The sequence below is a fragment of the Scleropages formosus genome, chromosome 7 (genome assembly GCF_900964775.1).
Source record: "Scleropages formosus chromosome 7, fSclFor1.1, whole genome shotgun sequence".
In the NCBI taxonomy this organism is placed as follows: domain Eukaryota; kingdom Metazoa; phylum Chordata; class Actinopteri; order Osteoglossiformes; family Osteoglossidae; genus Scleropages; species Scleropages formosus.
The window spans coordinates 20,395,902-20,423,496 of record NC_041812.1 but is presented as its reverse complement, the minus strand read 5'-3'; the positions used below and the strand labels follow the sequence as shown (position 1 = coordinate 20,423,496).

Sequence of the window (27,595 nt, the reverse complement as noted above, 5' to 3'; positions counted from 1 at the left end):
TCCCACGGAAAAGCCCACTGAGGAGCGCTGAGGGGGCGGTGCTTTGCGAGGGGGAGGGGCTTCCCGCGGAACGGCTCTTTACGAGTGGTCGAAGCTGCGTTAGGAGGCGGGGCCAGAGGACTTCGTTCCGCTTGACAGGCAGTTTAGTAAGCCCGCTCTTTTCCCAGCGACAGTAGCCTGGGGTGGGATACATTACGTACACTTTTTTCGAATAGAAAATTTCGTCTAAAAATATACATCGTTCCTCCTAACATTCGCGTCCCGCCTGTGTCAATAATCAGACATGTTTCGGGGCAATGTTTCTCGTTAAACTGCCTGCCTGTTGTCTATTTTAGTGTTTAATCTGTTCCTTGTTTTAATCCCTCATGTTCATTCATTGTCCAAAACCCCGGTGGGAGTAGTTTTGTTCTTTGTTTGCTTTTATTGGTAATTGTTACCCATGATTCCATTTCGATTACTAAAAACCGACGTTTATGAAAAGAGCGTGTAGGAGCTTAAACCTTTCACATAACAAAGACACACAAACAAACACGTAAAAATGAAGAAAATGAAGAAATGATAAGGACAGCCATTGAGAAATGAGGATGGAATTATGCCTAATAACTTGGGCTAGGGTAGCCTGTGCCCGTTTCCATATGGTCCAGGCCGCTGCGGAAAAACCTTTGCGGGTATGACTGAGTAGCCTATGCTATGTATGTATGGCTCTGTTTTTTACTGAAGGTAATTTTTTTCAGGAGTTTTTCTTGAATTCCTCATTCACTTATTTTGGTTATGCTGATATTGAGATTTTACTGCGGAGTTTGCGCGTCCTCCGCAGTTTGCGCGGGTTTCCGCTGGTGCTCTGGTTTCCTCCCACAGTCCAAAGACATCGTTCAGCTGGACCGGTGACTGAATTGCCTGTGGTGTGTGAATGAATGTTGATGAGTGTGAGTGACGGTCCTGCAATGGACTGACGTCCCATTCAGGGGGTACCCAGTCTCCACATGCCTTATGTTTCCAGAACAGGCACTAAATCTGCACTGGACAAGCAGTTCCTGAAAATAAATAGATTTTGAAAAAGAATTTTAAAATGAAAACAATTGTGCACATATGGAGGAAGCCTGCTAGTAATTGTCACATGCAATGAATGCATTTGTATTGGAAAGAGTTTTTACTTATTTATTTTTTTTCTAAAACTAAAACTTTGTCTTTGTGTCCCATTGTGCACAAATGATTGAATGAATGAATGAATGAATGAATGAAACTTTATCCCAGAAAGAAATTCACTTTGGTTGAAGCAGCATACAATCTACAACATACATAGATACACACATACAGTATATATGTACATACATACACACATAAGTAACCAAACATAAGTAAAAACACAAATACATCTGCAGTGAGAAAAAGCTACCAAAATACATACATACATACATACATACACACACAGTCTGAAGCTGCTTGTCCCGAGCAGGGTCGCAGTGAGCCAGAGTCTAACCCAGCAACGCAGGGCGTAAGGCTGGAGGAGGGAGGGGACGCACCCAGGACGGGACGCCAGTCCATCACAGGGCACCTCAAGTGGGACTCAAACCCCAGACCCACCAGAGAGCAGGCCCAGGCCATACCTGCTGCGTCACCACACCCCCTGCTACCAAATAATTCTACTGGTAAGTTTTCTTAACTCTAATTTGCCCTTAAAGTGAGTGAGTGAATCAAGATGTAAAATTTCATTTGTTCTTTCCTGCCAGCGCTAGATGTTTAGTTTGGACTCTATTATTAATCATGTGGTATAACTGGATACATTTTAATGGTGATTATAATTGCTTTTCTTGAATATTGTACTTAATTCTTAGCTTTCTGTACACTGAAATTGCGCTCAAAAAAGCTTTAATAAACAGAAAAATAAAAGAAGAACCCAGCCGTGATGCTTAAGATTTTAGGCGTGTTATGAGCTAATTTCCCATTTGTTTGGAGCCATCTGTGTCAGCTGCCAAAATGCTGCAAAGAGCAGAAATCTAACTGTTTTCAGAGCACATTTTTCTGTTTTGACCTGAGAGGGAAGCAGCATGGTCATTGTGTTCTCTTCCTGTACAATCAACAGCTTGAAACTGAGCTGATCGCACATGTGAAGTCAGGATAAGTCAGACCTGGCAGACTACAGTGGGATCAAATCAAAGTATCTCCGCTCAGTTCCCACACCACCCACAAAAAGCCCCCGGTAGCGTCTGTGAGGGCCCGTCCGTCATTGCTGCCGACTGTGAATCAGGGAGCCCCGGGGCAGTTAGTAGGGGGCCACGGTGAGGGTGGAGGCAGTAATTAGAAACAGAGGGGCCTTGTCAGCAGTATGGGGTGGGCTGTATTTTTTATTATAAGTGAATGTAATGTTCTTCTGCAGTAGGGCCTCCTGAACATGAGCCCTGTGTTTGGGTTTTGGGGGGCGGTGTGAACTCCACACTGCCGTTCAGAGCTCTTAAGGCTCCGCTCTTGGGCCCAGAACTTCGAATACCATCACCTGCCATCAAGAGCAGCTGTGTCCCCGGCCTCGGAGAAAGACGCGGTGTAAGGATACCCCCTTGTGGAACACATGTCGAAAGGTCCCCACGTGCTGAGGACACATGCGGTAAAAGCCCCGGTGTCTTACATTTCCGTGTAGGACAAAACCCCCTAGGACAATACCCCCTCGGGAGAAATAATTACCAAAATTTTTATTCTTCTGATTATTTGTAGTTTATGAGCACTTCTCTGAGTTGTAAAATACTGCATTTGTTATATAATAAAACTGCAGTAATGAAGACGTTATAAGTATTGTATTGTAGCGTCCATTAATACTCGCATTATAAATTTACAGCTCACTCTTTTTGTCCTTGGGGGGTTTGTCTGGACCCCCTTATATTTGCATGTATTCATTTATCTGACACTTTTCTTCAAAACGGTGTATAGTGGAAAGCTGCATACACTGATATACCCATTTGTACAGCTGTTTTTTTTAAAGCAGTAATTTAGGGAAAATACTTTGATCAGGGGTTCCACAGCAGCAGGATTCAGTGCTTAGTCTTTTTTATTATAGGGCTGCACCTCTGTCTATTGTGTCTGAGCCAGCGAAGATGGTTGAAAACCAGGACAAGAAGGTGCACCCCTGGAAAGAGTAATATGGAGCAGTGAAACATTTGGGTCCCTCGTGTGCTGGTGGAAGTGTATTGAATGTCGTTTGATATCTGAATGTGAAGTCAAGAAATAGCTCCTTTTGTAGGACAAAAGATTTAGAGCAAAAATATAAAGGATATGGGTGCTGGAGAGACCTTTTCAACCCAGTGTTCCAAAATAGACTCTCCTCACTGTACTAACTTGGCAATACCTTGAGGTATCTCTCTACTTTTTCAGTGCACCAATATATACTTGTATATTTACATTTATTCAGTCCTTTTTTTCCAAAGAATCTTACAATTTTAAGCTACATTCAACATATATTCAGTATATCACACACAGTCTGAAACCGCTTCTTCCAAGCAGGGTCATGGCAAGCCAGAGCCTAACCTGGCAACACAGGACATAAGGCTGGAGGGGGAGGGGACACGATGCCAGTCCATCACTGAGCATCCCAAACAGGACTTGAACCCCAGACCCACCGAGGAGGAGGACCCACCCCAGTCAAGCCCGCTGCGCCACTGCACCCCCCCATTATGCAGTATATAATATATATAGGTGTGAAAAGTGTGACTTTAAAGGCTGCAAAACCCAGTTATATGGGTATTTTTCATTTGCAGCAGAACCAGACCGGCTCACAAAGCAACTTGCACTCTCATATCAATTTTGACAGCAAGGTAAGTTTTATTGCATCAGCTTTAGAGTATGTACCTTGTTTAAGGGTACACGGCAGTAAAGGGGGATTCAAACCTAGGTCATCAAGGTTCGGTGGTACCGGTACGGACCACTATGCCACCTGATACACTTTGAAAATGCAAATACATAAAAGTACATCATACAGCTCAAAGTCAAATAGTTATAATACTTAACAGTGGTTAAAGTGCTCTGCCTAATGTTTATATTAAATATCTTTTCAGTAGGTAAGTCACTCTAGTTCGTTTGTACTCTGTCATATTCCGAGAATAAATCTCAGGATGAATAAAATGATGAATGTATCAGGAACGGCCTCATACTTAAAATACAACAAAGGTATAAATGGGCAGATCTTTAAAAGTTCCTGCCTTCTGTGTATCGCTCAAAATGCCTCTGCTCCCAGCCTCCCGTGTGCACAATATTCTTATATAGACATGAAAAGTACAGAAACACAAATAGGTGAACAAAGTGAAACAAAGTCATGGAATATCCCTGTTGTTAAAAATTTATAGCAATAAGTTTTTTAGTTTTAAAACTTTAGTATTGCACAGTATATAATTAATAGTTATTTTTATGAAAACAAAATAATGAAGCATTTAATACAGGGTTCACTTTGGTGACTTTATAGGTATTACGAGGCCAGAAGTGGGTAAAACATGGGAACAAACGGAGCCATGGGCAAAATGCAAGTCCTTATTCATTACTAATGCACCTTCACATAATGAGAAAAGAGGCTTTCAGGAATAACAGCCAGTTTTCTGCTTTTGTCAGCACCAAGGTGTGGGTCGAGTATGATACTCGGTCAGCGCATTGAATAATAATTACAGCTCACAGCCAGTCCTATTGACAGCCAGGCCACAGAGGACCTTCCTCAGAGGACATGTGGATTGTGCATTTTCTCTAATGCACACGTTACATTTTCTACGAGATGTACGTCGCTTTGGAGAAAAGCGTCTGCTAAATGAATAAATGTAAATGTAAACATGTATCACGGTAATTTTACGTCATGAAACAATTATTTTTTAAATGTATTTTATGTATAACTGCTGTTGTTATCCATTCTGTTCTTATGTGTTACACAGCTTTTTTCTTATGATATTAGACATCATTTAGGGTAATTTTAGGATCGGCTTAGAATGAATTACTCTTCTTCTCTGTAAGAAATAATGTAACAAGTACTTTAACTGTCCAGTTTTTCAGTAGAAGTGGGGCACGGTGGCGCAGCGGGTTTGGCTGGATCCAGCTTTGCGGTGGGCCTGGGCTTCGAGTCCCGCTTGGGGTGCCTCGCGACGGACTGCCGTCCTGTCCTGGGTGTGTCCCCTCCCCCTCAAGCCTTGCGTCCTGTGTTGCCGGGTTAGGCTCTGGTTTGCCCCGACCCCACTCGGGACAAGTGGTCGTAGACATTGTGCGTGTTTTCAGTATGTGTTGCACCTTCAGGAACAAAATAGAACTGGGTAACAGGGATAGGTGTATAACAGATCACATTCATTCATCATTCATTACAATTTATTTAGAGGAGTAGTTCACAGTCACATAGCTGGCTGGGCGTGGAAAAGTGCAGCTCGTGGGCTTTTTTGTTGCCCTTTATTCCATTTCCTGTATCTAACAATCAGCACAGGAAGGGAAGCGGGAAGTTGGCGTGACATGTAAGGAAAAATCTGGACCAAATGAACGAAGCAGCTCCACCAAAGCGAAAGACACGCTGTTGAACCTGACGCGTCCGGGGTTTAGTCACGTATTTCTCCGCTGATCTGGACACACACATTTACACTGGCCGACACTTTCTCCAAATGGACTTGCGGTGTACAGCTACTGATGATTTTTTTGCAGCTGAGATTTTTTCAATATCTATATATCTGTAAGTCAGCTTGTGGGAACCATGAAGCTCTTATGACACCAGCTGCACAAGCCCAGCAACATGATGACGAAGCAATATGAGGACAGTGCCGGTTCTGTGGAGAGCGGTACAGTCGGGGTTAAAAAGAGAGATTCAAATGAGCGTGTGTTATGCAAATGAGATTGTGCTGAGGTGTTGCTAGGGGCAACTGATAGTGCAGCGATTGGCGCCGCTGCCTTCAGAACCAAAGGTCGCAGGTTCAAGTCTCGCTTACGGAAGTCGTGACTTTAGCAGCAGTGGAAATACCCAGCTATGAGAATGTAAATGTAGATTGGTGAACGCTGTAAGTCTCTGCGGAGAAATGTGTCACCTACAGGAATGTGGGTGTATCTATCTATCTATGTATGTAATATGTTCACATACTGAGTGGACAGTGTGCCCGCAGCAGTCATCACCGTAATGTGTGTATTTTCAGAGTGGCACTGTTTGTGTGTGTTTCCTGTTTGTCCAGCTTCCTCTGTCCCCCGCTTTCACAGCTCAGCACTTTTCCCTCCTCTTCAGCACCTTTGTTTGCCAGCGAGAAGTTGGCAGCACTCATCCCTGCGGTGCGTCGTGCAAATCTGCTCATATCAACAGAGAGAAAGCCATTAGTGCTCTTTTCTCAGCCCATACGTGCGTGGAGTGTGTCGAGTTTCCTGTTATTTTGCCATGCTCTCTAAGGAAGATCACAATAACTGCCAGTGAATTTTAACACTTCGCCATCATATATTGCACAGTTGACAATATTGTATTACCATTTTATTTACCCTCATTTAGGTGCTATCTTTGTCCAAGGCATTTTACAATGATTTGCTCATTTATGCTGCAGGGTATTTTTGCTCTGTTAATTTATGGTAAGTACCCTGGTCAAGGGTACTGTAGCAGGAGCAGGATGTGAGCCTGGAGCCTTTGTATTACAAAGTAAAAAACCCTCTACACAACGATATCTGCTGCCCCAGGTATTACCGCCTGCAGGCACTAGCATCACAAAGTCTTCCATTTCGCTTTTATTCGGAATCCAGGCTATTTCATTTTTTTACATATTTATTAGGTAGATAGATAGATAGATAGATAGATACTTTATTGATCCCTGGGGGAAATTTAGTAATGAATCTCTGATTAATTCTGTTTAACATTTGTGTCTTTTTTAACCCTGATGTGGTTTTGTCTTTGCAGGACACATGTATACTACTAGTACTTACTCAATCTAATTCAGGTCTGATAAATGAGGTAATGCTTTCATTACCTTATTTATTATATGGAAGGCTTCATTGTTGTAACATGAATGTGCTGAAAACTTCTTTCTCCCTACAGGTCAAGAATTCAATCCTTTGACACAAATTGAAGTCAATGTCACTTTCTGTCCACTAGATGGAAACAAATCACCTTTCATGTTGACTCTGTGTTCTGCTGTAAACAAACAAAAACAAGCATTTCTGTAACTCAGGAGTGACCCAAGTTTTTTGACTGCATCGGGGGAATTTAGGGGAAGAAGCCACAGGTGTTTTTGAAACATTTATTCAGGTTTTATTTTTTTTTCCAGTCTGGGACTGTTGCAATAATTAGTTACAGAGAAAAAAATCACAGTCGTTGAATGCCGGAAAAATTAAGACATTAACAGTGTGAATTTCATGTTAGGTATTAATCGTGGCGTGTGAACACGCTCATTTGGAAACAGTGAGCGGATGGGAATGTGCAGCCCATACGTGTTTAGGCAACAGAGTGCGGCACGGGGCGGCAGGTGGTGTAGTGGTTAAAGCCGCCACCTTGCCCTCAACGGACCAAAATTCCGATCCCACCTCCTGCTGCAGTCCCCTTGATCAAGGTACTTACCGTGAGTTGTTCCAGTAAAAATGACCCACCTGTGCAAATGGTCCAGTCGACGTGAGGAGCCGATTATTGTAAGGGGCTTCTGATGAGAGCGTCGGCCAAATAAATGCACGTTCGAGTCCGAGGAGGGATGCTGCCGCAGCACCCATGACAAAGTCAGTTCACCGAACTCGAATTGCTCCGGTAAGCTTCCGTTTGGATAAAAGCTTCTGCCGAAGCAAACAAGGAGTAAAAACAAATCACAGGTGAACTTTCAGCCGAGAAGCGCTGGAAGATCCCGCAGCAGAGCGGCCAACCGGGGCCGAGACACAAACAGTGAGTCACGGCCTGGAAGCGACAGCAGGCTGGCTCACGGAGCAAGCGCATGACACGGAAAGCACAGCGAAAGCCTCAGCACAAGATTAAGTCACATCTAGCTGTGCCAAGTTATTCAGGAAACATGTTCCAAAATATACAAGGCAGACTTCGCAAGATATTCGGGACGAAACCTACTGTTTCTTGCTGACTCTTATGAAACGTGAAGATTTCTCACAAAACATAACTGACCATATGCCAGCCATACTTTGTACTTTCTTTTCTTATGGCAGTCATTGTAAATACCGTGCGTTAGGTGCAACGGGACGTTTTGGAGTAAAGGGGCAGCCGATAACACAGCGGTTAGAGCCTTTATATCGAAGCGCCCTTCTTCTGCAGTGCCCTTGAGCAGGGTATTTACGGTGAATTGATTCAGTAAAACTACTGAGACATATAAAATATACACACACACACACACACACACACACATTTTCAGAGCCGCTTGTCCCATATGGGGTCACGGGGAACCGGAGCCTACCCGGCAACACAGGGCGGAAGGCCGGAGGGGGAGGGGACACACCCAGGACGGGACGCCAGTCCGTCGCAAGGTACCCCAAGTGGGACTCGAACCCCAAACCCACTGGACAGCAGGACTGTGGTCCAACCCACTGCACCACTGCACCCCCTATAAAATATATAAAAGGGTAAATAAATCGAATTAGCTGAGCGTACAAATCTGATGTAAGTCATTTTGGCTTATGAATAAATAAGAAATTATGAATAAATAAAAGAGTATTTGCTCTCCCTTTTACTGCAGAGGGTATATAGTCTGAGTGCATAATAACTCACCTGCTCCAGGTTTGCTAAGACAGTCATGTGTACATTTTTAGTTCATCCACACCTCAAACACTGAGATACACACACTTGTCCCGAGTGGGGTCACAGGGAGCCGGAGCCTAACCCGGAAACACAGGATGTAGGGCTGGAGGGGGAGAGGACACACTCGGGACAGGACACTAGTCAATCTCAAGGCACCCCAAGCAGGGCTCGAACCCTAGACCCACCACAGAGCAGGACCCGGCCAAACCTGTTGTGCCACCACACCCCCTCTACAATGAGATAATGCATTGTTAATTCTACTTTAAATCAAAATAGCTCCAAGGAACTTGTCATTTGAGCTATGACATCAGTTAATGGAATTTCCATCTGCAACTCTAAATGTCAGGATTTTGTGATGGAGGAAAGCAGATATTGTTGTGGAGTAATTGTTCAGCTGCTATTGCCACAGAAACAATAGTCTGACTTTTATTTGTGCATCAGTTCTGACTCCCCAACTCCAATCTGTATTTTATATTTAAATAGAGCAATGACTCTACTTTACCCCACTCATTACACCTGCACAACACATACAAGCTACCAGAATATTAATATGGCAGTACAGGCCGGGGGACACAGAGGACAGTTCCTCTTTCTGCGGACAGCTGCCAGAAGAGAGTTCCATCCCCACAGCCCTGAAAAAAAGAAAAAAAAACAAGAACAATAGCAGGAAAGAAAAATACTTCACGATTTTTCAGTGACGTTGTTTCTTGTCGTACCAACATTGAACTCACAGATTTTCCTTCCAACACAACATTCAGTTACTCTGCAGCTTGGTTAAAGCCACTATTAAACAGTGTTAAACTTTGCAGTCAACGTAAAATAAGTAATTGCACATGACATTTCCATAAGTGATACAGCATGTTATACAAGCAGAGGAGCAGTAGGTGGCATAGTGGTTAGGACTGCTGTCCTTGGATCTGAAGGTTGAGGGTTTGAATCCCACCTCTTGCTCCAGTACCTTTGATCAAGGTACTAACACTGAATTGATACTGCAAAAATTACCCCCCTGTGTAAATGGGTTACCCATTTGAAGTAAGTTTGGAGAAAACAGTCAGTTAAATATTTAAATGATCACTGATAGTACAAGTGGAGGGTGCGGTGGTGCAGTGGGTTGGACTGGGTCCTGCTCTCCGGTGGGTCTGGGGTTCAAGCCCTGCTTGGGGTGCCTTGTGATGGACTGGCGTCCCCTCTGGGGTGTGTCCCCTCCCCCTCCAGCCTTATTCCCTGTGTTGCCGGGTTAGGCTCCAGCTCCCCGCGATCCTGTATGGGACAAGTGGTTCAGGTGATGGTTCAACTGTGTTTTGTGACACACGTTAGAAGGTTTGCAGCTTTTCATCTTTCATTTCCGTGACCTCAGGTGTACATGCTGCCCGGTGTTAAATAAGGTACTCGCCACATCTAGGGACTTTCGTCACTTTGTTGATGAGAGGTAAAAATGAGGGGCAGACAAAATGTGTGCAGAATGCAATGCGGGGACAGATCAGCAGTGAAAGGAGGCAAATGAGACATGACAGGGCGGTCAGCGAGGGGTGAATGTATTCTTCCCACTGTACTCCTTCTGCAGATATTTACAGGACGCAGGCATTCGTGTAAATCGGCTTCAAGCTGTTGCCCCCAGAAATGCCCCCAGAAATACCCCCTGGCGCCTTACTCGCCCACTGAATGTTCCACACGTAGAGCCCGCAACCCGGCTGGAGTGTGCTCGCTTTTTTATTATTTTACTCTATTATTTACTAGTCTTCATTATGCAGTACTACTCATTATATCTTTGGTATTTTTGAGATGCCTTGTAATGGACTGGCATCCTGCCCTCTGGTTACTGTGAACTGCATGCTGGAGAAAGTTCTGGAATAGAGCGCCTATGCAATTTGGTGATTTTTCACCGATCGGGGAGATCGGCAGGAGACTACAAAGCCTTGACTAGCTCTTGTTTTAAGGACATACTGATAAGAACGTTTCAGGCTGTGTTAAAAGACAGAACAGAGGTGAACGTGCTGAGGGTCGTGCGCGCAGAGAACACGGGACACACGCAGGGGATGGGCGCAGCCTTGCGTCCTTTGCGAGCGCGGATGCACCTCAGTGATGAGTGACGCCTGCTGAAACTGGGCAGAATAGAAATAAAACCTGTTGTGGCTCCTCACTGCGACTCCGAAGAACCTCAGATTGAGAAAAGATCAGTAATCTAGGGTAAGTACCTTGATCAAGGGTAGTACAACGGACTCTTTGTTGATTGAATGGTTACTGTGCCTGATCGAAGAAGACACTGGTGACCTTTGATACCAACCACCCCTACCCCCCCCAAGCTTTTCCTCCAATTGGAGGTTCATGTTCAGCTCCTGTGAGACACAAATCAGACCGAGTTAAACCCAGCTCACTGGCTTTGTATAAGTAGGTAGGAGCCAGTCTGACTCGTAGTTACAGCCAGACGTCGGGGATGTTACAAGACGCAGTCATTATACACGGCGGCGTTCACTGGAATAAGTTTGGCACACAAAGCAGGAATAAGTTCACATGCTGCAATATACAAAAACATGGTATTTTCCTTGATTTCAGAAAAGTATACTACTCCACAGTAAACAGTCAACTCCTGAAACTGAAGAGGTGAAACACAGCCTCAGTCAGGAAGATCTGGCCTGTACCTGTTATCACGAAAGTTTAATTTTTTTCTTCTGTCCTGTTTAGGTGCTTTATTAAGAAAGTTTATTTCCATCAACTTAAACAAAAATACTGTACATACGTATGTGTGCACTGCATATTTATGCAACGTATTCAAACAATTCTGATTTCCTTTCTTTTTCAGTTTAATCATGTATGCACTTAAGCTTGAGGTGCTTAGGAATATCACATTATTATGCAAAACGTACATTTTTGAAGCAAACAAGAAAACCATAGTACTCTACATATTCATTATTATGTGTGTTTAATGTATCACTAAGGATATTTGCACAAACTCTTGTGCATTGATGTTGCTTGGATTTAATAAAATTAACAAAATAATCTCAGGACCTGAATTGCTTACCTTTGGTATTTCACTCTAGGTGACTGCTGGTTTCCCATTATTCCCTGTTGTGCTACTCAGGGTTCAATAACCCACATCCTTTGGATAATATCAAATCAGAGCTGGAATGAACACATTTGCTGAAATCCCCTAATAATAGGAAAGTTTGATTTTTTTCAGAATGTGACAACCTGTATTTTCACATTCCTCTTTTCAGTGAAACAGCATCTGCAGCATTTTGATTACACAGCAGATGACTGAAGTAGTCAGGGCCCCACTCCTTCATAAACCTCCAGTGCTCCTGACGGCATGACTCCAGGGTTAAAATTCCAAAATTACTGCAATCCTTTCTGCAGCGCATATTTATATCATGGAGAACATTTCTCATGGCTAAATCAATGGAAATTTCATCTTTACTTTTTTTTTTCCTCCCTGCAGCAGTTTCCCAGATTGAAAGCTCCTTTGTTCTTTTTATATCTCATTTTTTGGACAAAAAAGTTTCATACTTCCTGCCCTGTGTGTTCAGTACTTTGGAGAAACAGCTGAACTGAACCGATGGGTCAATAGTACTTCAGCAGTACTTCTCAATTATTCACTATGCAGAAAATCTTTTTTTGTAAGCACTTATGCAATTTCTGGCCCTTTAAATTTCCCTCTTTAATTTAACTTAGTCCATTTAGAATGCATATTGTAAACAAACATGGGTTCTGTTAGAATAAACTTTCATTTCCTGAAATACTTCATCTCCCCATATCTGAAGTATGTGTTTACGTCAAATTGTTTTTTTTTTTTTGTTATTGTTGTCTCAAGTAGCAATGAAACTCTATTCATCTGAGGAAGAAGGAAGCTTTAAAGTACGCTTTAAAAGTAGGAAAGAGATTAAAGTCACGCTCAAACATGCAAACTCTGAGTCCTTTTCAGCCAACATCCAGAGTGTGTTTGTGTTTCGTTGGTTTTGCTTTTCATTACTATTTCCTGGATGAGGGGAATCCCGCGCACATTTGTGATCTATACCCAGATCTTGTGGCTAAAGCAAGAGTGGACGCTACAGGCCATGATGCAGGGGCTTGTCAACCAAATGTGCTGCGGCTCCTCCAAGTCTTGGCACAGTTGCCCAGAGGTCCCACATGCTAATGGTGGGTTCCAGGTTCTTTGCTCCATGTGATATTCTTAATTTCCTCATCAGTAGGACCTGTTCTTTAAATGGGGCATCAAAAGACCAACTCCCCAAAACCTACAGGACCTGATCATTGACAACAGCCCAGGAAGCCTACTATGCCCCTCCACCTCTGGTCACTTGGTAGATTCATTCACAAGAGGTCAAAAATTGATGGCGCGAAAGTTCTCCGTTTTTGCTGCAGTGTGGCGAACTGGGCTCCCTCTGTCCCCCAGACTGGCTGAATCAACTTCAACGTTCAACAAGGGTCTCAAAAGGCATCTTTCAAACTGGCCTTTCTCCAAATTTCCTAAGTGCTCCATAAATTTGCATCACACCACATCAATGCACACCGCTGGCAAAAACAGCGGGAAAGGACAAACTGACTACTTCAACAATCAGGTGTTTGCATCTATAACGCTTTGCCTCTTGGTGAGATGCATACTTGTTCATATGGTGGAATGTGTAAAATGAACTGTACTTTAGAATCACGTGTCTGCGTCCAAATCTCTTGTTCCGTTGATGTAATGTATGCTTTGTATTCTTCTCTGAGATGTGCATTGCTTTGGAGAAAAGCGTCTGCTAAATGAGTAAATACATACGCAAATCCGGGCAGGGCAGATACATAACCAGGGCAGGGCTCGAAAACACTTAGAAGCTAAGCAAACCGAAGCATTTTGACACCGATGAGTTTATTTTGACCGATTTAATCTGTGTGATGAACTCAAGAGTTTATCTTCATAATGTTGTTCTTCTCGTTGTCTTATCACATTGGCATATTTGCATGCAACTGATTTCATTCGGGATCTGTTTCATCGGGGAGCGTTTTTTGCATTGTTTTCGCCACTGATGAGGACAAGCGACGGAGCGGATGGAGTGACGGATGAGGATGACAGACCAGAGGGATACAGGAGAGGCTTCGATGGAAAAATCGAGATGTGTTTGGACGTCCAAGTTTGCTAACCGATGGAGCGGGGACACGGAAGACTCGGTCCAACAGCGTTAGTCCAACAGCGCAGGCCTGCAGGGCCGTGAGGAGCGAGAAGCCGGTCACTGGCGATAACATGAACCATATCACTGAGTCATGTCTACTCAAACACGACACAACGTCCCGAAAACAGAGACTCGGTCAATTCAGATAGCAGCGCTCTTCAGGGTTTAGGCTCCGGTGTCTCCTTGAAGCGTTTCCTTTCTCATCCACTTTTGTGGGCATGTTTTGCCTTTCGCAGTACTTCACTGCGTGGGGTAATAATAATGTCGGTCTTTTTCTCACCACAATTCTGACAAACGCTCTGCGTAAACACTGCACCCTAACCGTCCTTTCCCACCCGGAATTCCCGCCATTTTGCGTGTGATTCACTTGTTTTCATTGATTTCATTGATTTCTTCTCTTTGCTGTTCACAGTTTAGATTTTAAAAAATTGGGGGGTTAAAGGTTGAATTAACACTTAAATATCAACTGTCGCGAATGTGTTTTGTGAATGGTTGTTAAAACTTAAGTGTGTACTGTGTGTATGGTACTTAGCGAAATATTTTAATATTTTAAGGTAACACCACATTGAAAGAGCACAGACATACCGTTTTATAGACTAGTCTAGGGGGAAACTGTTTTCGTCGTGTGTCAGTATTGCTACCAATATAACTAATGTTCAATCATGTTATTGACGGGATTATGGTCGTTTTAATTGGATTTGGTGACATAAAATGGAAGCCGGTTTTAACGGAGGTCTGAAACATTTTTACAGTTGAAATGACCGGTAATCTTCGATTTATGGGAATTCACCTGGACCTGTTTCTCACGGACGAATTGGGAGCAAGGCGGAAAAAAACTGTACGACATCGGACTAAGCGGTCCCCAGGGGCTCGATCACGTGATTCCGGTGCCGGTATCACGTGACACGGCAGTGGCTGGGCCAGTGGAAAGGCGTCTGGGCAGCTGGCATCGTCAACTGCGCCGCCTGCGCCCAGAGCGGAGCCTCCAACACGGTAACCTGTTTTCCTGGCGCGGCGAGGCTTTTTATTTTATTTTAAATAATAATAATAATTATTATTATTATTATTTTTTTTCCCCCAATTAATTTTTTTTATTTTATAGTCGTGATGTAACCGTACACACCCAGCTGCGGAAAATTATATTTCATAGTCTGTTCTGTTGAGCCAACTGATCATATACACTGAAAAGGTAGGTGGGCTTTGACAGTCTGAGTGTTTGCTGTGTCCGCTGCGGTAACATGTTAGTAACACTACAGTACCACATTTCCCTACCAGCTCTAACGCTGTTACTAAACAGGGAGACCGGTTGTAAAAAACGGGATTTGTGCGCCAGCTGGACTGGAGCAAAGTGAAACAGAGCTGCGCTCGGTCTCGTTTAAAAAAAAAAAAAAAAAGAAGTTAAACATGCCATTTCTTCCGAGATAAACACGCTCCGCAAACTGAAATCGCATCATCATGTGATGAAGGTAAAGTTTAATAAGCTCCGACAGCCGTTGCTATTATTTTAGCCCGTAGCGGACAGGTAATGATCATGTGATGATAACCTGTATTTATGCATACATCGCATAATGATGCAGTAGTTGCGCTCTGTTTTTTTGCTGCTGTTATTGATTTTTTTGGTGCTCTGTGTGTGTGTGTGTGTGTGTGAGAACGCTAATAACCGTTTACAGTGTAGAAACATCCATTAAAGTGTTTGTTTGCTTGTTCTGGTTTCCGGTCCTCTGTCTGTCACTGTGGCGACAAAGAGACGCGGAAATGGGCAGATGCGAACGCACCTTTCTCTCCGCTGAAGCGCGCGTGCGTGTGCGTGTGCGTGTACGTCGAGTATTCGACGTTGTTCTTCCTCTTGTTCGAGCTGTTTTCTGTGAGATGTGGTGTTTTACTGCGGAGATGGTGTAACTTGGGGGTCGGTCATTCGACACACACACACACACACACACACACACACACACACACACACGGGAGAGTACCGTGCGCCTGTCTGACCTTCCAACTATTGACTTCTGCGAACGGAAAGGACCCAGTTTGTCTTTTTCTTTATCATTGATCCCCCCCCACAGACTCATTCCACCAAACTCGGAAAAAACTCATTCAGACCAAAACTCATTCTGTTTTTCGCTTATTTATACATATACTCTACATAGCTTAATTCATAAAAATATGTTCCATAATATCCAGTGTTTATAACAGACAATCATTTATATGTGTAATATTAAGATATATCTTATTTACATTCTACATACGTATAATATTTGTTGCATATTTCTTTTCTTTTTTTTTGATGGGGGAAAATCCAATTCCGGAAGGGTGTCTCAGGACCTGCTACAGATCAGTCCGCCATACAGGGACCCAAGGGTCACAGGTTCAAATGCCACCCCCAGCGGTAGAACCCTTGAGAATGATCCAGTGAAGTTAGCTACCTGTTTAAAGGGGTAAATAAGTGTAAGAAAAGCATCAGATAAATGAATGAACGTTTCAGTCGTCATCACTTGAGCTCCGGAGGCTGCTGTCCTTTCAAAGTATCCAGATCTGTTCCCACTTGGTTTTCACACTGTGACCCTCAACCTTTGGGTTATGTTTAGATTGTCTCTGTTGTGCCTCAAAGTCCTAGGAGGGATGATATTTTTAGAACAAAATGCAAGGGATTTGTATAGAACATCTTTTTTTTTTTTTTTTTTTTTTTTTTATTATAAAGTTTATAAGGATAAGGATATAGCCCTCCGACCTTGTTATGTCATTAGTCCTGAAGTGTCTTTTTTTTTTTTTTTCTTTTTTTTTTTTCCTCTTTTTAAGTATGTTAGTGAATGTTGGATCGTCCTAGTTTGGGGGTCAGGGGAGGCAAGAGTCAGACTGTGTTTCATTACTGTACAAGATGTTAGGAAAACAGGACAGTTCCATGATTGTGACCTTTGGCCAAATGTGAAAATAGTAGCTGCCAAGATAGAACTTTGTTATGAGGACACTATCTAGTTTTTTTTCCGTTTGTTTTGAAAACGACTGAATAAGCAGAGATGCAGAAAGACACGTAACGTGCGTCCCCCTCACTTTTGTCCATATGTTGGTGTTGGAGGCTGGCTGTTTCTTCCAGGCTGTTTAAAATGTCCTTCCCAGGTAGACGTGAGGTTATTAGCCAATGCTTAATCACCAAAGCACGTGTTTTCAACTTGGGCTTTAAGTGATGAGTCAGTTTACTCTTGGCTGTTGCTCTCTGCGATCAGGACCGGTGGATTTGCTGCACTGTGTTTCTTACATTCACTGCTGTTTTTCCATGCGCGGTCTTTTCTCTCGGAGGTTGCGTTATAGTACTGACTCTTCGGAGGGAGAAGGAAAGTTTTGGGGTTGTGCCCTTGAGCGAGTCCATCTCCTGCTGTGTTTCCTACATTCATTTACTTCTCACACTTCTCTCCACAGCGACTTGCAGTGTTCCTTTCAATTATTTACCCATTTATAGGACATGATAAATTCAAGGTAAGTACCTTGATCAAGGGCCTGTTTTGGCTATGAGAACTTTGGAAGCTTTAATTGAAACGTTATCCTTCGGCTTGTCATGTAAGACAACGGGGATGAATTTTAGAAAAGCGCGTAGGCACGGCGAATGCGTGACGTGGAATACGAGCACCCTGTAGTCTTCTGCCTGTCTGGACAGGCTCTGGTTTCATCAGATCCGCGAGGCGGCATTTCCAGTGAGCCCGAGGGGTCGGCCGCGCGCTTGAACGAAAACAACCAGTGTAGACGCGTGACCCCGGGCCACGAAGGCAGCCGAGGTTTAACGGTGATTAATGTTGGTAGTTGCTCTGCGTGTGGATTTCCCTGTGCGGTGCAGTGTGACCCGCAGCGCGTGAAGAAATGCCTCTTTAGCAGGACCTGTACCGGGGGGACTCCGCGTCCTGCTTGCTTGAGATCCTCGTCGGAGTGTGGATCTCGTGTGGGTTTGGTTGCGTTCCGGTCAACGTTGGACCAATTTACAATTGTTCTCTAATTTTCTGACTGTAAGTTCCGAAAAGGAGCATAGAACTTGCTGTAATGACGAGGAATGAAGTTGTTTAGAGGTGTAACACAACACTGACTGGGTGGTCATCTATGTTTTTACAAACAAGTACAGTGAACTGCACAATTTTGGATAGGAACACAAATAAGAGAAGGCTGTGTGTAATACAGCCCAAGGGTTAAATGAGTAAGTAAAATAGGGTAATGGCAAACAAAGTATTGTGGAGTGACAGGGAGAATGATTGAGAGGCAGGATAAAAATAACATGTTAGAGATCACTAGCCATAAACCTTGTTTTGCTCCACTGATATGGAATTGCAGCAGTTGATAAAATGCTCATTTAATCATATGTCGTTGTCTTGATATGGGAGTCTCCTCTATAAATATGCTTTGGCCGTCTCCTGGATTAGGGCACGAGATTTTGTCAGTGATGTGTAAGCTCTGTTTTTTTTTCCTTCTTTCTCTTGCTAGGGAGGGCTTAGCCGCAGAGATGGGCAAGACTCAAGAGGCAGGCACGCTGCTGAACGGGGCTCCACCAGCAGCCCCCTCCTCCGCAGCGGAGGCACCGAAAGAGGGCATGCAGCTGAAGAAGGAGATCTCCCTGCTCAATGGCATCAGCCTCATTGTCGGAAACATGATTGGCTCCGGGATCTTCGTCTCGCCCAAGGGGGTGCTCATCTACAGCGCCTCCTACGGGCTGTCGCTGGTCATCTGGGCCTTGGGCGGAATATTCTCGGTGATTGGGGCGCTGTGCTATGCCGAGCTGGGCACCACCATCACTAAGTCAGGAGCCAGCTACGCCTACATCCTGGAGTCCTTCGGGGGCTTTGTCGCCTTCATCCGCCTCTGGACGTCGCTGCTGATCATCGAGCCCACCAGCCAGGCCGTCATCGCCATCACTTTCGCCAACTACCTGGTGCAGCCGCTCTACCCCACCTGCGAGCCGCCCTACTCTGCCTCCCGACTTATTGCTGCTGCCTGCATTTGTAAGTATACCTGACTGCAGGGTCTGAAACCTTTCTAGGGTCCACATCAGTCTGTCCTTATCCTTCATGGACATATACCTTTGGTTTTTTTCTTCGTAGATCAGAATGGAAATAACAAGAAAGCAAATGTGTCTGATATCCCACAAATTATAGCCTATGTATTCATCATTTCCTTTTAATAATTAAATGAATAGTAATAATAATGGTAATATCTCAGTAAATGGTTAAAATCATCATTGGTGGCTGAAATCCATTCAGTAAAAGTGACAAATGTACATACTTCATGAGAAATATTTGAAAACAAAAACCATATCCCAACTCTTGGATGTGCAAAATAATTTTGAAAGAGAACTTATCATAGCAACCTCACCAGTAAAGAAGGGTGGGTCCTGACCCGTTCTCAGGGTGCTGCCATTCACCTTTCTGGGTCTCCTCTTCAGATCTCGTTATACTCCTGTTCATGATTTTTTACATAAAAGAAAGAGAAATACAGACTAGAACAAAATGCAGACAAAAAGAACAGTAAGTTAATGAAAATACACTTGTGAAAAATCAGAAGACAAATAAAATCACTGTTCAAGTAGCCATTATAATAAAGAGGGTACTTAAAAGTGGTGTCGCACCATGAAAAACCCAACGAGTACATTCGCCAAAAATGGGGGGGTTGCGGTGCCCTGTATGCGTTTGAAGGCGTTACTTCACAGACATATGCTACAGAATGCATTAACAAGGTGGTACGTTAATGCTCTGTTCTCTGACCAGTAACTCCTGTGTTGCAATGGCTGGAGTTTGTGAAACTCTTTGCTAACTGTAGCGTTACTGTATGTTTCATTTCACTAGTCTGCTCTTTTTTTTCCCCATTTTAAAGCCTCTTTGTTTCCCCCATTCAGTCCTAATGTATGTGATGTCAAAACCACTATAGAGGCAACATCTGATGAGCAATTAATGTAATTTGGTAAGTAACGTAGGAGGCTGACTGTGCCGCTCCTGCTTCCCGCAGGCTTGCTGACGTTCATTAACTCGGCCTACGTCAAGTGGGGCACCAGGGTGCAGGACATCTTCACATATGCCAAAGTTCTAGCCCTCATAGTCATCATCATCACGGGCATCGTGAAGCTTGCTCAAGGTGAGCGTCTCTTATTCTCGTCTCCAGCAAGCACGAGTCGCCTGCTGTGTGACGTTCCTCCTCCCTCCTGTCCGCGCCCTGTCGGTAACCTTCTCGTTGTTGCTTTAAGCACTGCGTCGAAGAGGGATCCTTCTCGGAAGCTCCTCCGCGGTTGTTCTTCAATCCTGTATTTTTGCCGTCAAGTCATGTTTTCATTACCATGTATGAGGTGAATGTTACATCCTGTTCATTTTCGCCCAGGGCACGCTGTAAATTTTGAGGCGTCCTTCCAGGGTTCATCCTGGAATGCTGGAGACATCGCCCTGGCTCTGTACTCTGCCCTCTTCTCCTACTCCGGCTGGGACACACTGAACTTTGTCACAGAAGAGATTAAAAACCCAGAGAGGTGCTTATGACTTTTTTTTTTTGGAAAACGGTACTCCGCCACAAGGGTCGTGCCTCAACGTACCGATCCCCGGCAGATGAAAGTTACGCTTAAGATCCCGCACAACTGCATTACCGTGAGATGACCAATTTGGACGTTGAGTACATTTTGCTGTTCGATGGCATATACGTGTTTCCGGTGACGCTTTTCTCTCTGCTTTCAGAAACTTGCCGCTGTCTATTGCCATCTCCATGCCAATCGTCACTGTCATCTACATTCTGACCAATGTGGCCTACTATGCTGTTCTGGACATGAGCTCTATTCTCGCCAGCGATGCTGTTGCGGTGGTGGGTATCGGCTCGAAGGCGAATATTCCGCTTTAAATGGGGGCGTGTTTATTCCGCTGGTGTGTCTTTGCCTTAGGCAGAAATGGAAACGCGACACTACATTTCCGGTGTAATTTACTTATTTGTGTTAAATTTCGCTATACTTTCTGCTCTGCAGACATTCGCAGACCGCACGTTGGGTGTGATGAGCTGGACCATCCCCATTGCGGTTGCGCTCTCGTGCTACGGAGGTCTCAACGCCTCCATTATCGCTGCCTCCAGGTGAGCGTTCTTGCACGTGTGACCTGGAGGTGGCTTGTTCGAGTCTCAGGAGGGGTTCTGGTGTAGAACGCTTCGCAGACTGCAGCTGAACTGCGAAGTGTGATCGTGCAACAAATTGACTGAGCTGGATTAATTTGAACTGGGAAATATTGAGTCTTGTTGAAAGAAAAATAAAATATAAATAATAATGTTAATCGGATAATCTTCCCTTAGATTCTACTGACTACTCGCACATGGCCTTGTGATGGATTAGTACCCATAAGTGTTTATCCGCCAGATCCCAGTTTGGCATGCAGCGGCCTCCAAAATTATTGCCGCCCTTGATGAATGTGAGCAAGACGCAGGATAAAATAAACAGCTATGTGCCGTTTATTCAGTTGGCTGATGCTTTTTTCCAAAGCAGCTTCCAGTGTTTGGGTACTTAGCTATGTACATAGGTAAATAATTCTGAGTAATCTTTACTGGAGCAATTTAAGGTAAGTACCTTGCTCCAGGGCACTACAGTTGGAGAGGGGATTAGAACATGTGACCTTTGAGTCCATGGACAGTCTCTGTAACCACTACACTACCAGTGTTATCACTGAAGATGTCAGGAAAACCTCTTGCTTTTATTCAAAAACTCTTTAAAAACAGATATACATGAGCTACACGATGTTTTCTTCTGAAATGAAAGCGGCTCCAGGAAGATTGCATTCCCTCTTTCTAATAACGTCCTTCGACACGGATAGCAACACAAAGCCTTTTCCTGTAATTTTTCAGTAGGAGTGGCGTAAATATGGGAAGAATGGAATCTTGGACCAGCCCTCCGTGCAGAACCTTATGGCTGTCCTTAGGTCCGTGCTTACGAACGGTCCTTTTTAGTTCAGACCGTAGGCTTTCCGTAGGGTTTAAGTGTTGTGACTGTGATGACCTTTGGAAAATGTTGATTTGATGTGGGTCTGAAACCTGTGTATTCAAATGGTTGCTACCGCTTGGGAATGGTTTTTGTAACCACTGCAGTCGGATCGGATCTGCCGGTTAACGTGCTGCAGCCCTGGGACAATTTATAGCGTCTGCCTGTTTCGGGGGCTTCCTAATGGTGCCTCACTGTCTCCTCACCGACAGGCTGTTCTTCGTGGGCTCGCGCGAGGGCCACCTCCCCAACGCCCTCTCCATGATCCACGTGGAACGGTACACGCCTATCCCTGCACTCGTTTTCAATGTAAGGCTTGTTGGCGCTCATCTTTCCCTCTCTAAGGTCAATAGTGAATGAGAAGCCATAGCAAAGGAAGTGCACTGAGGATCTTATCTGGTGCCATTTTAAAAAATTAAAGGATCTGGTGTGTGTGTGTGTGTGTGTGTTAAGGGCAGTGTTTCTGACCAATTCTTTTACGCTGATAAGAAATGTAGAGCCCATGTACTCCTGCAGAGCACATACCCAGGTCTTCCTTTAGGAAATGATTAAACTGGCTCTATATATTGACCATATTTCCAAATTTATAAATCTTTTACCTATTAACCATTTTCTGTTCTCTCACATCTTCTAAATTGTCTTGTCTCTCATTGCTTCCCTAATGTTTGTCCTCAGCATTTTCCTGTGTTAATCACAACTTTTTCACCAGTTCAGCATAAAATGAGTGTGTTTATGCCGTTAATGCTGCTGCTCTGCTGAAGTCCACTTATTTAAGCTCCTGAAGCGCGCAGATGTTTACAGTGTAGAGTGCTGAAGCTATGCATTACCGTGAAGTACCTGCAGAGAGGTGTGCGCAGATCTTAGCGCTGCATACTGAGTGAATCATGACTCTCTGACAGCATATTGGTAATGTAAGCATATTAGGCACTTTATTCTTAAGTACAGTTTGAAGAAGTTGGTGCGGAGGAGGAACCGGAGTAAACTTACCGTAAATACTGTATCGTCTGTGTTGTGCGCCCCCTCCTGGTGGACGTGCGCATTGACCGCTGTCTTTGTGCTCAGTGTGCCATGGCGCTCTTCTACCTGACTGTGGAGGACGTCTTCCAGCTGATCAACTACTACAGCTTCAGCTACTGGTTCTTTGTGGGCCTCTCCATCGCTGGCCAGATCTACCTTCGCTGGAAGGAACCTGACCGACCAAGACCCCTGAAAGTGAGCGTAAAACCAGTCAAAACCATACCTACAACAGCTTAACGATAGATTCTTAACGATTCTTTTGCATTCTGTGATTGAAATGTGTGTTTACTCCTTTCCTCCGTCTCTGTCTTCCCCTTGGTCCCTGCTGGGTTGCACACGCACCATCTGCGCAGCTCACTCTCTTCTACCCCATTGTATTCTGCATCTGCACCGTGTTCCTGGTGGCCGTGCCGCTCTACAGTGACACCATCAACTCCCTCATCGGGATCGCCATTGCCCTTTCTGGCGTACCAGTGTACTTTCTGGGCGTCTACCTGCCGGAGTCGAAGCGACCGCCCTTCATCACATCACTGCTGCGTGAGTGATCGGGGAACTCTTTAGTCTCTTGTCCTGTCTCTCTAGTCTGTTTGCCCGGTTTAACCAGGATAGACACACATAACGCAACACTTAACATTTGTCAAAAATAGGGGTTGTAAATGCGAACGGATGTGTCCTGCTTACCCAAGGATGGAGGATCTGCCACAACCCTGTGGGGCTACAGCCAAAAGAGGCCCTTCCACCTCCCTTTGGCTTCTAAGTAACCCCAGTGCGTGACTTCCTTTAACATCCAAATGTTAGGTGGGCCCGGATTTTACGAAGCACACCCTGGACCTCGAAGTCTGACCCCTGTCTGGACCGGCTGGGTTCTTGCATTCCAAAGCATTTGTTTGGCTACGCTGATCACCAGCCGAGTCTGGGCAGCTGCTGCCTTCTGAACGACAGGGTTCCATCCCCTCTGAATTGTCAGGTGTATGACCTGTCTGTGCTTGGCAAGCTGAACTGGCGGCTCAGACTGAAAAGGGAACTTGTTACTTTGGCTCCGGTCAATGCTTTGATGGTGGCCCCTCAACTTTGACCTTCTTTCTTGACAGGGACCATCACACACTTCACCCAGTTCACCTTCTTCTGTGTGCTCACCGAAATGGACACGGAACACTAACCCTTTGCCTCTGCACGACCGCCTGGCCTTCACCTCGGTTACCCGGCAGCCTCTGCTGCTCTCCTTCAGCCACAATGGACGGACACACACGGTGCCTGCTCAGAACTGAGGCGTCGCCGTGGTTAAAAAGGGAGCCTTAAAGCCACTGCGCCGCCTCTCTTTAGCCTTCCCCCAGCACTGCAGCTGCGGTCAGCGTGTAGGAACACCCCGCCACCATTTTTCAACTCGCAGTGCCCCTCTGTGGGAAGGTGCCGTGCAGACCGCACGGGGTCCTGCTGGCCCGGACTCTGCTGTGGAGACTGGATAGTGTGGGGCGCTGCAGTACTGGCACACTGCCACCAGGGGGCATGTTGGCCCTGGACTCTCCTGAGGTTAGTTATACAAAGGGGCTGTTTATATAAGGGTTACGTTCAAGGTGACGGTGCTGTTTTTGTCATAAGAAATCTTTGTGCCAGAGGGAAACGCTGGGGATTGTCTTTAAGCGAAGAAGCAAGGCTTGTACTCATGGGGAGGTGATTGCACTTTGTCTGCACGTACTGGGAAGATGATGGACAGGTTCCCAAAAGGACCGCTGTCCAACCTCAAGTTAGACTACGTTTTCAGCCCACGCACAAGCACTACCATAGGGATGGTTTTCTTTTTGTATTTTCCTCAAGTCAAGAAAGAACTTTTAGTTTTTGTTGGTAAATGGTTCAAAAGCTGTTTATTGGGAATTTTTCTTAGCTGAACTCTTACTCCCTGAAAATACCTGCTGTGCATCGTTTCAGGTGTGTCAGTCTCATTTTTAGGGTCTGTAACAGTGTGCTATTTGTCGCTTTTTTTAATTAATCCAGATAGTGCCGTCAGTGTTACATGTCACCAAAGCACAGGAGAGAGATGGCAGGGAATGTGGGGACTGATTAGTTGAGCATCTCAGACAGCAGATTTTTATCAAATATATCAAAATATACTAAAAATGTATTAATACAAGTTAATTTTTTGTATCTACCCTGTATTTCTTTTGTGTCTCTTACTGTGGTGTTATGATACACAAAGTATTCAGGACATGGGAGTCAAATGCAAATGACTTTTCCAAAGCATCACCAGAATTGGGACTATATATCAAATGAAAGGGTTAGTAAATTTGCACGGTAAAGCTCCAAGTAAACATGGCAAACCGGCTAAAAGCATGCTTGAAAACAGATTTTAGTACTCCAGTTTTCATGGGGTTGTAACACACAACACGGATAAACAGTGTTATCTGCTGAAGCAGTGATGGTAAGAGTGTCAGTTTGATGGAAGAGAGAAGCTTTCAGTCTGATAAGCACCACAAGAGGAACATCTCGCTGGTTTTGTGGTTGTGAAACTCATCTCTTGGCCTGCACGCAACTCGTTGTCCAGGCGACCTTTTTGTAGATCTGCTGTGTCCTTGAGTCGAAAGCTCTTGTAGTCTTTGGCACTGGTTCTGCTTTTGAAAGACACTTAGATCCTTTACGTGTAAAAATTTAGAAATGGGTACAGTAGTTAAAACCTGTTGAGTGCAGCTTCACCGCCCAGAGACGGTACCTGGGTATGTTTCTGGCATCCACTGTCAGCCAAGGGAAGGGAGAGCAGGAGAGGTAGGAAGTGGGGGCATTTAAACAGGTCAAACACCTGAATGAGCTGCAATGGTCAGTAGGCCCTAGCTGCTCATCTGGCAGCAGGGAGTTAGTTCTCTGAGCAAGATATGGCCATAGCACAATCCAGGAGCTAGATGGATGGAGTAGTGGATTTGATCTTCTACATGCTGTCAAGAAGAAATGTGCTGGAATTTTGTAATTAGAGGTCAGGGTTTACGGTGCAGATGATGCCAGGTCTCTTGGGAGTTACAATCATATAACTTGCATTGATGCTGTGTTCATAGTGAGGTGAAGTGCAGGTTATCTCTACCTTGCGGGGGTCCAAGTGTCAAAGGTGTGAAGGAAAGCTGGAGTTGTGTGTCATCAGTATAGTAATGACATCAGTTGTTGGATGTGACAGATCCATGAGATCCTCACCACTGAAAGAGGTGAGGACCCAGTACTGATCCTTGAGGGACCACTGCGGCTTGTGGCTAAGCTCTGGGATAAAAGCACGTTAAGGTAGTGAGAGTGAGATGTGTCCAGAGGGGAGTATAATATGTAAGTGGACATATTATATTGTATAGTAAGTGGTGTGTGTGTGAGAGTTCCAGTGTGTAGTGTCGACTGCGTTGGCTGTCCTGATGAGTCCGCAGTGCCCCCGGTCTTGGGATGTCGCACTCTGGAAGTGGCGGAGCTCTTCGCTTCTAGTGTCCTGGGTGCTCATGGGAAAGATGTGGCACAGCTGGAAGGTGTGACCGTTGAAATGGTCCCATGAGCAGCGTATTCTGATGCGCCGTAGGTGTCTTGGAGAAGCGTGAGGTAAAGTGACGATTGTCGATCGATGTTTAGGTTTATCGTTTTGTACAGTTTTTTCATCTTTAGTTTTTATCTTTACTGCTCATTTCCAGCTCCTTCAGGGTTATGTACATTTTTTTACCTCTTAAATTTTGTAATTGAATAAAATGCTTTGAGATTCTAATAAATGTCATAAATCCTTAATGTCCAGGCTGCGATGTCCTTTCTTCACATTTTGTAATGTGTATTTTATCTTTTCCCACAATTGATTTTTCACTATAAAGTCTTAATGTTTTTGATACTTGTATATCTACCAAAATATGACATTCTGTGTGCAGTGAGACAACCTGCTCAGAAGATTCTGTACAATAAATATATTTAAATTAGATTAACTGAATATTTCATGGCTAAAATGCATCTGTGGAAAAAACATGTAAATCTCATAAACGCTCGTGTACAAAAGTTTCGCGTTGAATTCCATCAGTTGGAAAAGAATGATACAGCATGTCTGTATGTATTTATTTATTTGTTGGTTGCCCAAGAGGCTGGATTTCTAACGATGTTATGTCTTAAAGTATATAAGGTATATTTCTGTTCGTAACAATGCTCCTGGTATGATTATGGTGAAAATAAGCATGGAGAACAGCAACGGAGTGTCACCCTACTTCCCACAAAGAATTTCTTCACAGCATCTTCATTATTTATTTATTCCTAGTTAAATTCTTGAATCTACTTGAATAGTAACAGTTTGAAGACAATTTATACTGAATAAACTTATTTAAAAGTGTACAGAAGAGCTTGCTTTTGTGTGTGTATATGTATGTATGTATGTATATTTTTAAATCAACACTGAGTAATTCATCCATTATCTGTAATTACTTGTCCAGTGCAGGGTTGCCTTGGTCCGGAGCCTATTCTGGAGGCCCAGGGTGTGAGGCAGGATAAACCCCAGACAGAACATCAGTTCAGCACAGTACAACCACACACACACTAAGGCCAACTTGGAGTCACCTATTTACATTTACATGTATTCATTTAGCAGACGCTTTTCTCCAAAGCGACATACATCCCATAGGAAAACTAACTTTCAGAATATTTACGATTCCTGATCACCTTCCTATTTTTTTTGAGATACATATAAACATTTGTCACATTATAGGAGTAGCTGTGTAAAGGATTGAATTTGACTGAAACCCATCTCTTTAGAGTGGGGGAGGAAACCAGAGCACCTGGAGG

The 27,595-nt window shown here is 44.2% G+C and overlaps 1 protein-coding gene across 2 annotated transcripts; it reads left to right on the top strand.

Moving 5' to 3' along the window:
* Positions 1–14,784: 14,784 nt before the first annotated feature.
* LOC108926180 (Y+L amino acid transporter 2) lies at positions 14,785–26,564 on the top strand. Of its 2 annotated transcripts, none has more exons than XM_018738739.2 (10): positions 14,785–15,034; positions 18,304–18,818; positions 19,819–19,944; positions 20,185–20,329; positions 20,532–20,655; positions 20,813–20,916; positions 22,021–22,117; positions 22,871–23,020; positions 23,179–23,362; positions 23,917–26,564. In XM_018738739.2, the coding sequence occupies exons 2-10, from the start codon at positions 18,323–18,325 to the stop codon at positions 23,982–23,984; spliced, it is 1,494 nt and encodes a 497-aa protein (XP_018594255.1). In that variant the 5' UTR covers positions 14,785–15,034; positions 18,304–18,322; the 3' UTR covers positions 23,985–26,564. The 2 variants fall into 2 exon arrangements, with proteins under 2 accessions (XP_018594255.1, XP_018594256.1); XM_018738740.2 differs by having other exon boundaries at positions 14,787–14,838.
* Positions 26,565–27,595: the final 1,031 nt, after the last annotated feature.